Raw genomic sequence first — 13,570 nt, forward strand, 5'->3', positions numbered from 1 at the left:
TTGAAAATTACAACCATTCATAGATAAAATTTAACCATTTGTTACTCATCAATCCAGTACGGCATTTGATCTAACGAAAATTCCATAAACTATCAATATCTACTGACCTCTCATACTGAAATTCTTTCTAACAATGTTCAAAGGAAGAATGCCAGTCCATATCTGATCTGATCTGGCACAGTACAGATACAGACAGAAATTATCTAACACAACATTCAGTTATAATTACTCAGCAACGATTCTGTAAATCTCTTCAAGGATTCACATGCCTTGAACATATCAGATTCTGAATGAGCAGCTGATACGAACAATTTGATTCCTACAGGCAAACGGCATTTATCAAGTGTTGATCTTTTGGTAACTACTACAAACACCGAGTCTTCCTTCAAGGCCTGAAATTTCATCAGTATTAAGGGAAAAAAATAAGAACAGGCTCAAGAAAAATGTGATCACAGATTCATAGTGAAGATAAAGAACTAATCACTTACACAATCAGCAATTTGCTCAAGGAGTTTTAGGTCATCTTTTACTGAACCTTTGGACTTCTCAAGTCTCAGAAAAACAATAGGTGATTCTGGATGGCTTGCTATAGAGAGACCCCGTATGTTTGACAATCCTGCAGTGAAATAAACAAATAAAAGATTAAGAACCCAACAACATAACAGCAAGAGACCTATACTTGTTCATTCAAAATTGGGATACTTTGTGAGACCAAACAGGTGTCTCCATTGAAAATATTGTGTTTTGGTACCAACTCTTAAATAACAAGGATAATCTGGGTGCTCATAAAATTCTGTCTACATTGGAGAAACAAAATGCAAGAAAAATATCAATAACAACATTTAGCCATTTTGTAACAGGAAAAAAAAATCCCATGGCTATTGAAGGTGCAGGGCACAAAGAGATCATGCCGGTGTGTGCCTTAACAAAGTTAAGCTGCAAAAGAAAGAAAATAACACTAATTGTACTAATATGAAACATTTAGAACTCTAGTGCCAATCTTTTGAATATAAATTTTTATGATCCATAATTCCATATTCATCACATTGTTTTTTTTTAACTAAAACCAACAATATTAAACTTTTTCCTAAGCATAATTAATGATTTAACATTGCAAAATCAACAATTTAACATGGTAAATTAAGAAGCCAAAATTAACAATCTAAACAACAGAAAAAACGTTTTGTATATTGTCAGTCTAACCTCTTTTTTCCCCCCTTAATTGCACATTGCTTGTCAAATTAATGATGACAACAATTCATGCAAGCTAGATTAGTCAGCAGATTCTTCCATAAAAATATAGCAAAAAATCAACTAAAAACATTAAAAAAGGCCATGAAGATACATGCGATCCAGTAGGCATCTAAAGAAAGAGAAAAGAAAAGCCAGGCGGGAAGGGAGGCGCCAAAGGTAAAGAGAAAAGAAAAGCCAGGCGGGAAGGGAGGCGCCATAGGTAGAATGAAAAGAAGGAATAGAATAGATGAGAAAAGAGAAGAAAACAAATAAGGAAGGAAGGGGCTGGAAGAAAAGAACTTGAAAATTGGAGTGAGGACGAATAGAGAAGATAGATGATGGGGAGGGAGAGAGAGAGAGAGAGAGAGAGAGAGAGAGAGAAAGGAGGAGGGGGGGGGGGGGGGTGAACCTGGCTGTAGCTGCCTGAAAACCCCAAAGCAGTTCTTCCCCTTTTTATATAGGCTGTCTATGTCTGATCTAGATCAACATCAGTTTCCTTCTTTCTCCTTTTATCTTTAAATTGCTTTAATTTGGCCCAATGTACATGAGATCATGGTAAGGTCACTTGCATGGCTGAATCAGAAGTGGAGATTTGTAGATGGTATGGCATTAGTGGGAAAAAAAAAAATGCAGAACAAATACTCATGCCAAGGCACAAGCCTTGACAATAGGTGCACACCTCATTAAGGTCGCCTGCCTTTCAATGATTGAGATGTTAAGGGCTGCACCTCAGCCACCTTTAATAACTATGAAAGAACCAATATCATGTTTATTTTATTTTATTTTATTATTTTTGGGGGCAGATATCTTATTTTTATGAGATAAGTACAGAGCAATGCCTTTCACACAGCTATCTCCTAAATCAATGTACAGTGTAAAAGATATCTTCCAAAGATACAGATGGAAACTGTTCCAATTTCCAAATGCTTTCTCTTTTTGGTTTTACTGAATTTTCACTATCTTGAATGCTCAGCCACTTTAAATGCATATTTTGAGAATTCAATAAATTCCTTTTTTTAATTTCTTTAAAAGCAACCATGTTCAACTCATGAAGACTTATAGATTCATCAGCCATTCTTTTTGAACCCTTAATTGCAAAATTGTCATACCTGTCCAGCATAAATTGCGTAATTGTTCTTTCCTCTCTATATGAGGGCAATATGCATTTCTAAGCACATGCATATGTGTGTGCACGCATGCATTATTCCAATACTGTGATCTAGATTTCTGTATCTCAACTTGACTCAAAACAAGCTTGATCCACAGCTAAATGGTTCACAACATTAAATTCTATTGATTGTGAGATTAAATGCTATGACACTCTTGTTCAAATGTCAATAATTGACACATTACATTAACTCATACAGCTCAAATTTTATTAAGGAATATGTTTCCAAGCACATACTTCCACTGGAAAGTCTATAAGGAGAATTGTCAGTTTAATAAGAGATACTGACAGCAACTTCTTTCCACAGTGAAATATAGAAATAGTGCCACCTCAGTTTTTGCAAAAACACAGTCCCAGTCTATAGACGAGGGGAAAAATGAAAATGAAAAAGTGATTACAGATGGTAATGGAATCAGCACTAACCTTTCCACAATATAGCAATGTTTTCTTTCAGCTTGGCTACTAGAGCAGGATTACCCTCCAGGACATCAATAGCAGTAATTGCAGCACTTGCAAGATATGGAGGCAAAGAAGCTGAAAAGACATATCCAGAGCTGCTCAGTCGCTGCAAAAGATTAGCAAACACAATGCATAAGCATTTAAGAATAGGATAAAAAAAGAGTCATTAAATCCAACAAGTCAGATTATCCAACAAGTCAGATTATCCAACTTTCAATAAAATGGTTCCATTTTTAGGCATCTATGTTTTCCTACTTGGTGATCAATGACTCTTGCACTTCCAGTGCAGAATCCCCCTTCAGTGGCTAAAGCATGCCCCATTGCTGCAGTTATAATATCTATCTTGTCAACCTGCAAGTCCTCAACCTCATAAATTTTAAATTACAGAGTTTATACTAATAAAAAGAAAGCATCGTGTTTTTAAAACGTACTGGAACACCATAGTATTCAGTTAGACCTTTTCCGGATCTGCCGAGGACTCCAAATGAGTTGCTCTCATCCAACAAAACACGAAAGCGATATTTCTCCTTCAATCTGATAATCTCATTTAATGGTGCTATTTGGCCAGAATTCTGAAGATTTCAAGATCAAAACAACAAATCTTCTAGTCAAGTGAGTATCCTTTTTTTTTTTTTCCAAAAAACCATATTGCATCAGCAATCAAGTCTATTGAACTTAATCAATAAAGGCAGGAAGAAAAATAGATTCATCAGCATTCAACAGCCCCCTCCCCTCTCCGCAAACACCCCCCCCCCCCCCCCCTCCTCTTTAAAACGAAAAAACTTGGGGGCAAAAATAGAGGCCAGGCACCCAAGGAATCACTTTCAAGTAAAGACAAAATAAACATGAAAAATGAAAAGGAAAAAAACCCATGCAGTTTTGAATAACTAGATAGGATTATTTAGGTTTAATTATTTATTATGTCAATTAGTATAGTTCTAATGAAATTTCCTATCTAGGATATGAGTATTATGTCAATTGTGTAGAACTATAGATCTCCATAAAAATCTCTGCAGCTAGTTATATTTCTTAGTTTTTTTTATTATGGAATTATGAGTATTTTGATTTGATCTAAAAGGCTCATGTGCCTGGTGTGATTTCTTTTTATCATCTCTTTACACCCTTTCGGTCTTCAAAAACTGCTGCTAGTGAAGTATCCAAGCTACCAATCACCATTCCAAAACAATTTACTAAAATTTTCTTTTTCTTACTTCTAATTCAACTTCTTAACCTTAAACTCCTTGTTTAAATGTATAGCCGAAAATTCACTAATCAACTGAAATTTGCCGACATAGATGAAAAAGGGCCTTGAAACATAAACATGGATGTGCAACTAATAGTTACATACTTAACTACAGAATTTTCGACCACAAAAAAAATTTAAAAAATGTATATTCTCTTGTAGATATCTTCTACAGGAAAAATATAAGCTCCATTTACAACAACAGTTGTAATATAACTGAAAAAAAAAAAAAGAAAGAGATAGATGAAAAAAAAAAAAGAAAGAGATAGATGAAAAAAAAAAAACCTTCTTCCATATAGAAGTGTTTGGTACGATAATCTAGGTTAGGATGAGAGTTATAGATGAATTAGGGAATTTTGGGTTTTGAATATTGGGTTTAGTAAGGTTTTGATTCTAATAGTTTTGTTCCTTCTTTTTTTATTTGTCTAATTAGCTGCTGCTAGAAAGAATGAAAGAAAAAAAAAAAGGAATATCACAATGCTTAATAGTAGCATCACAATGTTATGCTGACATCAAAGACTACATAGCTTGGCATAACTATGAAAGGTTTGAGCTTGAATGATAGCATTTCTCCAGATTCTCCCTCTCAATGCCCCACTTTGCTGGAACCATGATCAGATATCATTTTTATGTTCAAATCGCATTTTCATACCTGAGCTTATCAAAATGAAACCAGGACCACCACCAACCAACAATTTTTACAACTACAAATTCTCAACAAAATTGGAAATATATAGTAAATGAAAATTGAAAATTGCAACTTTAAGACTAAAGAGAATGGTGCAATTAAATAGTGAAACATGAGAAAACAATTGAAAGAAGAAATTTATTTTGCATAACTGACAAAGAATACCTGGTATATTGCTTCAACAATGATGTAGCGACGCAATTGTTTAGCACGCTTATTCTCAGCAGTTATTTTCTCCAACGTGTTTTGTAGTGATTCCATGTCATTATGTTTAAAATACACAATGGTGCTTCTAGAAAGGTAAAGGCCATTTTGTATTCCCCAGTGGACTCCTTCATCACTGGAAGAAAGACCCCAAAAATAAACATCCATAAGGGGATACAAACTTAAGCACTATTCGATCTATGCTAAAAGATAAATTCCAAAAAATAGAGCCACAATTCTTAAAGGTGCAAGATATTTATATAACCATAAGTCCAAGACATAAGCAAATATGAGCAATGAATAACAGCATCAAACAACTCATAAATGAATTTTTCACCTTCAAAGATAAGAAAAACAAAAAGATTTGTAATGCTAAGTGAGATTGATTAAATATTATAGCATCGGAGGAGCTTTTTTGGGTCATCTAATAGAAGGAAAGCGCAGTTGGTTATCATAATTAATAAAAATTTAACAAATACCACCTATTACAATAAAGGAATATGGATTTCATTTGATTTGCAGATGAATTTCATTATAACAATTTGTTTGCAAACGAATTCTCATGTTTGCTGTCTTAAAAAAAATTAAACAAGAGTACCCGTTGGTAAGTTACCCTTTTTTCTAAAAGAATTATCTGAAAATAATATTACGTCGTTTTTAAGCTCTAATGAATTCTCACAGTTGGTTATCATAATTAATAAAAATTTAAAGAATTATCTGCTAGTGAAGTATCCAAGCTACCAATGCCTATAATTAATTTTGTTTAATTATAGGGATAATATGAAACACTTGCCATATTATCCAAATACTCACCTTGTTTACTTTTAGAAAAATAATAATACAGTTGAGACTACATGTACTCACACAACTATTATGTCTCCTTTTTTGCAGAAACATGGAATTGCGCTGAATATGGTGGAAAGTCCATACGAATAGAGAATTGAATCAGGAGTTCCCAAAAACTTCGCTATTCTAGCCTCACAATCAAGGTGGACATCTAAGGAAAAGAAATTTGTTGAAGGTTAAATATTTTATGTGCAAAACATTATAATTATATAAAGTATTCTCCAATGAGGAGTGAGGACAGTTTAAAATTGAGTATTACCAATAGTGCCATAGAACTGACGAGGACCACATGAACCAACACCATATTTTTCCAATGCAGAGGTGCAAGACTCCTGATATAAAACTTTGTTATAAACAAAGGAAAACCATTATCCTAAAAGACCAAAAAAAAAAGAAAAAGGATTATTAGGAACAAATTCTCTCACAAGTAATTTCTCATGCCCTATTAATCCAAGATAATTAGCTGAAGAAAAGTTCACAACTTCTTTGCCATTGATTATTGTATGTGGCCCAGCAGCACTGCATAAATAGAGGAAATGAGAAATCTTCAGAATCTAACCATTAACTTGGATCTTTAAAGTCACATAAACACTATGGTGCTGCACTATCTGTCTATACAAAAGCATCTTTAGAAGGGCATAACGTAGTAATTGGACAACCAGAAAGGCTTAAATTAGTAGCTACCAAAATGGTTTTTCTCAAAAGAAGAAGAAGAGGAAGAAGAAGAAGAAGAATAAGGGGGGAAAGGAAGGTTAGAACTGCACATACAAGCATATTGACAATTTCAAGAAGAATCAGAAAGAATAAACCAATATGGAGATGAGAAGTATGTTCACCTTTCCAATACAGGTGGCTCGTATTGCATCTCTTCTGTAATGGGAGGAATAAGGGGCTCTGGAACCCATTCTTCACATAGCTCATCTATTTCCTACAGACACTATGCAATTTGAGCAATTCTATTTTGGTGTAGCTAGAGCACCATTAGAATGTATGATGCAACAACTACTAGACTACAATAGGTAACAGTAACAACATGAGATTGAATCAGCTAATCAGAGTATCATGCACCAATACATCTTATAGTTACTCTTAAGGAGAATATAACATGATTAGCATTCAACAAACAACAAATGCAACCACATGAATGTCTTATAATCACTCTTAAGGATAGCATACCAGCATTAGTGTACAAACAAATGGCAATTAACAAGGGCAGAAAAAAAGAGAACCACATGGCCTTAGGCTAAAACTTTACAAGCGTGGAAGTGATAGATATATTAAGAGAATGACCACTTGGTGAATGATAAAATATACATGAAACAGAATGCAATTCCAATCAACACACAAATAATTAAATAATGTAATCAAATTAGGAAAGTAGCTATTTGCTACAAGGACCTTCTTTGTTAATGGCCGTTTAGGGGGCTTGTAACTTTTTTGTGATAGTAGGAAAAGAATGACAACCAGAAGAAGACCCTCCACAAAAAGATGTCCTTCAATAAAACCACAAAAAATATGGGTCATCGAAATTACAGATTAGCAGCTGGATGAATATGATAGTATCAAGAGTTGAAAAGACTTGAAAAAAACTAGCTACCTCCAATATGAACGCCAAAAACAACAGCTCGAGCAGATGGAGTATCCAAAGCCAGTGTAACCCACTCCAAAGTACTATTCACAATATGCAAAACAGTTGATGCCATTGGTTGTGGATATATCGGAATCCAGAATGCAAAACAACTCCTTCAAGCATCAATCATACATAAAGGATATTCAATTCCAAACTCATTGCAATGCTATATATGGATTCATTATCCTGCTAAACAGATAGAAATGCAATCAAAACCCCCCAAGGCTAAGTAAACTATATTCAAATCAAGCATGTCCCTGCATGAATGATTGGATCATTTGATTCTGATTTTCTTTTAATTATATACAATTGAATAAAAATACCCTCACTCACCAGAAATTTAAGTAAGTAAATAAATTAAAGACCGATTGGAGTGGTGAATCAAATAATTGGTTTGCTTGATCTGCTGAATCACAGATACGGTTTTGCTATGGATCTTGACAGATTAATCCTAAACTAGCAGATATTAGAGGAAAAAGTGAGAAATATTAAGCTAATTGTTTCGAGTATACGAGCTAGTTAATTCGCATGCATCCATTGTAGAGAATTTGAGGGAGAGGAGATCTTACCGATAGAGGGTGAGCGGTATGAGGATTTGAGGACGAGAGAAGGAAGAAATTCCTAAAGATATGCTATGCGGTTTTTGAGGCCTTCATTAGAGCTTAAAAACGACGTAGTATTATTTTCAGATAATTCTTTTAGAAAAAGGGTAAACTTAATGTTTAATCCCTATAATTAAACAAAATTAATTAATCAATTTATATTGAGCTTTAAAAATAACTTAGAAAGGGTATACCACCTGTCTTAACAAGAGGACTTTAAAAAATCACCAATATGACATAATTTTTTTTTATTTTTAATTTTTTATCTAAATATTTTTAAATTTTAATTATTAAATTGTCTTTGTACTAATTTGTTTTTCCTTTTGCTAATATATGTAGACCCGCCATCAGACTAATCTCGATTTAAATAAGAACCATGAACCTTAAAATTTTGATCTCGATCTGATCCAAATAAAATGGTCCATACAAATTTTAAATTGACTTTTAATCTTTTAAATAAAAAAAAAGTTATTAAGCTTTCATATTTAGACGTATTCATTTACAGATCGAGTCAAAAATAAGTTTGATGGATTTTAATTAAATTTCAATTCTAAATCAATCCTTAACTAAATCTAGGTGAATGTCAATCAATTAAAAACAAAAGATAAAAAATAATATATTAATTAAACTTATTTTTTATTAACACTTAAAATAAAATTATTATTAACTAATAAATTATGATTAATAAAACTTTATAGCATACTCAACTCAACTCAACTCAACTTTTATCCTAAAAATTTAGAGTCGGTTATATGAATTCGCTTTCTCTACTCTAAATGATTTTGGGCTAAATCCTCATAAATTTGTAATGCTTCTATGTCATGTACTACTCTCTTCCAAGTCAATTTAGGTCTATCCATTTTTTTTTTTCTATCCTCTAACCTAATGTACTTTACTTGTCTAATTGGAGCCTCCATATTTTTACGCTTCACATGACCAAACCAACTCAATCTCCCTTCTTTCAACTTATCCTCAATTGGCACCACTCCTACCTTTTCTCTAATACTCTCATTACGGACTTTATCTAATATAGTATGGCCACTCATCCACCTTAACATTTTCATCTCTGCAACTCTTATCTTAGACGCATACGACTCCTTCAGTGCCAAACACTCACTACTATATAATATAGCCGGTCGTATGGTTATTTCATGACTCAAAATTCTGTGTTACGACCGGCACATAATTTAAACATTCTTAAATCATGCAAGCCTTATCAGAGTATCTTGAATAAATATATTGTCACTTACTAATCCCAAAAAATAAATAAAATCTAAATAAACAAAATACTTAATAAACATCATAAATATTCCATAAGTAAACTGCAGAGTCTCTACAGATTTCAAATGAAAACTTAAACTATTCAATAAACTAAACTAATTATTAGCCCGAAGAAACATGAATTCAGGCATACCATAAGAACAAATCAAATATTGTCCCTCTTTAGAAAATGGACTAAATATTTAGATCAACTGTAGAATTCTACTAATCTGAAATAAATAACAGACAGAGAAAACATAATTTGAGCTAATACTTAGTGAATGATAATTATTGCACACAACGGAATGAGAACAGGCAGACGCTTGATTAATTTCACAATAAATTTTCTATTCAATAAAATCATGCTTATGTTATCAAAATCATTAATAAAATAATGTCATAAACCATATATATAAAATAAATTCATTCAATAAAATTTTATGGTACAGTACACCAGGGTGATGATACCCCACATCACCAAAGGCCAGATGGTAAGCTCGCTACCAGATATTAGATACTTTCCTCCTCCTTTACAGATATCAATGCATATGATACTAATGCAAACCATAAAGTGCAATGATGCATGATTCAACAATGCAGCCTATTACCGTGATAGTCCACACGGTGGGGCCAGATAGCAGATACAGATACTGGGCACAAGTACCAATTCAAAACAGAAAATCAAATTGTACAAATCAATCAAAATCCATGAAAAAATTTCAGATAGCAAATAATAACTGATAGTGCAATTCCAACAGTTTATTTCAATAATTTCAGAGAGTGAATAAGATCAAATCAATCTCAAATAAATTCAGTGTAATACATCGATAAATTTTATATTCAGATATCAATCAATATAAAGACATTAAAGGCCTGTTCCCGGAATCCTAATGGCTCTAATGCAGAGATAATTGACAAAATTAATTATTTAATCAAAATCGGAATAAAATTTAATAATAAAATAAAACTCTAGAAAATCACATGTAAAATAATTATTAAAATATTAATTTAAAATTTTATTTAATAACAATTTTAATGCTAAGAAATTTTAAAAGAGACTAAAACGATGCCATATACTATAATTACCACTCACCTGGAACTTCTAAGACAATGGTTATTTTCAATGGATGAGAGACAATTTCAACTGATAAATTGAATATTCGAATCTTCTACACACCCAAAATATAAAAGAAAAATAAATAATATATATATATATATATATATATATATATATATATATATATATATATATATATATATATATATATATATATAGGATGGAAATATATATATTTCGGTGGACGCTGTAAACCCTTATTTGTGATGAGTATGTGCATTGAGGCCGTGGGAAATCCGATGATGAAAAATTATGTGACTGTAAGATGTAATTGGAGGCATGGAGCTGAATTATTAATTTCGTGGAATGATCTTGAAAAAAAAAATAATAATAATAAAGTTTTGGAGAAATTAATTTAATTAAATTTAAATAAAATTTTATTTTATTTAAATTTAATATTGGTAGTTCTTAAATGGATCTAATTAAGTTTAATTGGACTCCATGGGCCTAAGAAAACTTAGTTAGGAATTTTAAATGGGACCCATTTAATTATTTTTTGAAAATTAAAATAATAAAATATCTCTCTCCTCCTTGGCCCCACTCTCTTCCTCACTCCCTATTGGTATCACCTCCTTTCCCTCTCTTTCTATTGGTTGGAACACCTCACCTATATTCCAGTCTCACCCAAATTCATCAATCTTAGTCGTTTAAGTTATCTGAACTTTATCACACTAGGACTCCAAACCCTACCACACCTCTTCCTCACTCCCTATTGGTGCCTTCCATTTTTTCCTGTCTTCTTATTGGTTGAAACACCTCACCCATATCCCAGTCTTATTCGAATTCTGCAATCATAGTTGTTTAAGTTATCTAAACTTTATCACCCTAGGACTCCAAACCCTATCACACCTCTCTCCCAAAACCCTATAAATACCCTAGTAGAGAAGGGAAGAAGGGGAGGGGAGGGGAGGGGAGGGGAAAGAGGGAGAGAAAATTCAGAGCTATTTAGAGATATTTTAGAGCTATAGGAAATTTAGAGATATTAAAGACTCTTTGAGTTTTTCCTTATTTTTTTTTCTTTTCTTCAAGAAGATTTTCATACAAGATTTTTGGAAGGTCAGTTTTTATTATTCTCTTTTCAAGATTTATGCCACGCAATATTCTATGTTCTTTGTCTTCAATTTATCTTGTATATTCATATAGATCATGCAATTATATTTAATTTTAGGGGATAAACAACTTTGCACATATTCAGTTTTCAGTCTCTCATTTTTTTATTATTTTTTGTTATTTTTTTAATTTATAAAAATTTTAGGAAAATTATATTCCTATTCTTCACGAAATTCTATTAATGTTAGGCTCAAGAATCACTAAAAAAGCTTTTGTATTTTATAAGTTATGGCTGTTTGAAGTTAAGATTCCTGTAAAATTTGATTTGTAGGATACCCGATTTGTGGAGCCCATATCTCCTTGTTTCTTAATATTTTTGTGTAAATCTAGTGTCTAAAATTAATTTCAGAATCTTATGAATCTTTTTCAATTGGTTTTGCATTCATATCTGTTGTGGTTAATGAGTTATGAATTTTACAAAAAAGTAGTATGATTCTGTCACTTAGAAAAGTTATGATTTATGTAGACCATTCGGCTAGGGTTTTGTTTGATTTATAAATTTTATGATCTTGTATGATATGTAGGCTGTCTTCTGTAATTTTTTTATGATTTTTAGGCATGTCTAACTATTTTTAAAAAATCGAATTTCTTGCTATCGTCAATCTGTCAGAATTTGAAAATTGTATATTTATGCATGTTCTTGTATTTTCTTGGGTTTTAATTGATATTTGATCTATTTTTCTGTGTTCTTTTAATTCAAGAAGTGTTATGAAGTATTTGGATCATGTTAGAAGACTTAGACCATTAGGTTGTTGTAACTCATTAGGAATCTTAACCCTTTAGAAGACTAGAGTTAGAATCCAATGTAAATTGTTATTAATATTTTCTTCATTTTTTTTTATTTTCTTTAGTTTCTTTATTTTTTATTACAAATAAAATTGGTAAGTAGCCCTAAGGTAAGTACCAAAGAGGGCATTTACGTTGCGCTTATATAGAGTTAAACGGGAGTAAGCCAGTGATATCATTGCCATACTAGAAGAGAAGACCATTTTTTAAGGGTAGCTTGCCCCAATGACAACTGCATTTACCAACAGGTAAGTAGCTCTAAACTCCTTGAATAATCATTGGCATGAAGTTGTAGTAATAATAGAATTTTTATTTGATAAATTAAAATTAACTTTATTTTTAATTTAACCAATTTTTACATGTAATTAATTTAAATAAATACTTTATAAATTAAAATTAATCATGTTTGTAAATTAAACTAACATTGGCATGTAAAATAAATTTAATTTAATACTTGGTAATTGTAAAATAATTTTGCATGTTAGAAATCTTTATTAGGTTGTGATTGTTTGGGCCTTATGTGATATTAGAATAAATTACACATGTACATAATTAACTTAGTTCAATTATCCTTAGGGCAACTTAGTGAAAATTAATTAATTAGATTAAATAGAAACGTAGGCTTATTTGAAATTGAATTTGTTTGTAAATTAAATTCTCAATAATAAATTAATTTTAGTCATCTGGTAAATATCATTTAAATAATTAGCAACCCCATAGATAGGAATTACTTGTGCATGAAAATTGTGTGTAAACAACAATCCTTTTGTGAATTACTTGCGTATGTAGGATTAGAATTGTATTTTTTAAGATAAAGTTTAATAAAGAAATAATAAATAAGACTTCTAGAAATATTAGTAGAGGACTGACATTCGAATTAACGGGGTTAGACCAGGCATAAGGGGTGCCTAACACCTTCCCCTTACGTACTCACTATCCCGAACCTAGACATTGGGCTATGGTAATGACGATTGTGGAAACTCTGCAAGGAGTAAGTTGCCATCCATGACCCTTGGAAGAAACACTGAATATGTCCCAGTTATTACCCGGGTGGCGACTCCTGTCTATCTATGTCTTCGTGGTATAAATCCTTAGTACCGTGGTAGTGTTATGGGAAGACGGTACTTACCAGTGGTTTGATTCTATTAGGATTGTATGAAGTGCATGTCTAGGAAATGCTGTCTAAGGAGGTGGTACTTAAGTGAGACCATTGTGACTCCACCA

The 13,570-nt window shown here is 32.1% G+C and overlaps 1 protein-coding gene across 2 annotated transcripts; it reads right to left on the reverse strand.

Annotated features, from left to right (window-relative positions):
* On the reverse strand, positions 1-8,176 carry LOC110668293 (long chain base biosynthesis protein 1). Of its 2 annotated transcripts, none has more exons than XM_021829479.2 (13): positions 8,041-8,176; positions 7,439-7,584; positions 7,240-7,334; positions 6,678-6,769; positions 6,267-6,360; positions 6,101-6,173; positions 5,860-5,992; positions 4,957-5,131; positions 3,292-3,432; positions 3,116-3,211; positions 2,825-2,966; positions 489-616; positions 1-392 (listed from the first exon to the last, which is right to left on the reverse strand). In XM_021829479.2, exons 2-13 carry the CDS (start codon positions 7,542-7,544, stop codon positions 216-218), a joined length of 1,452 nt encoding a protein of 483 aa, XP_021685171.2. In that variant the 5' UTR covers positions 7,545-7,584; positions 8,041-8,176; the 3' UTR covers positions 1-215. The 2 variants fall into 2 exon arrangements, with proteins under 2 accessions (XP_021685171.2, XP_021685172.2); XM_021829480.2 differs by lacking the exon at positions 8,041-8,176 and adding an exon at positions 7,805-7,927.
* Positions 8,177-13,570: the final 5,394 nt, after the last annotated feature.

The sequence above is a fragment of the Hevea brasiliensis genome, chromosome 10 (genome assembly GCF_030052815.1).
Source record: "Hevea brasiliensis isolate MT/VB/25A 57/8 chromosome 10, ASM3005281v1, whole genome shotgun sequence".
Classification (NCBI taxonomy): domain Eukaryota; kingdom Viridiplantae; phylum Streptophyta; class Magnoliopsida; order Malpighiales; family Euphorbiaceae; genus Hevea; species Hevea brasiliensis.

Bases quoted from the DNA above. Each gene is read 5' to 3' on its own strand.
- LOC110668293 (XM_021829479.2), bottom strand. From the start codon at position 7,544: ATGGCATCAACTGTTTTGCATATTGTGAATAGTACTTTGGAGTGGGTT. The intron at 6,770-7,239 runs GTCCTTGTAGCA...TAGTGTCTGTAG, and splicing joins AACGGCCATTAACAAAGAAG to GAAATAGATGAGCTATGTGA. The intron at 6,174-6,266 runs GTGAGAGAATTT...GTTTTATATCAG, and splicing joins TAGGGCATGAGAAATTACTT to GAGTCTTGCACCTCTGCATT.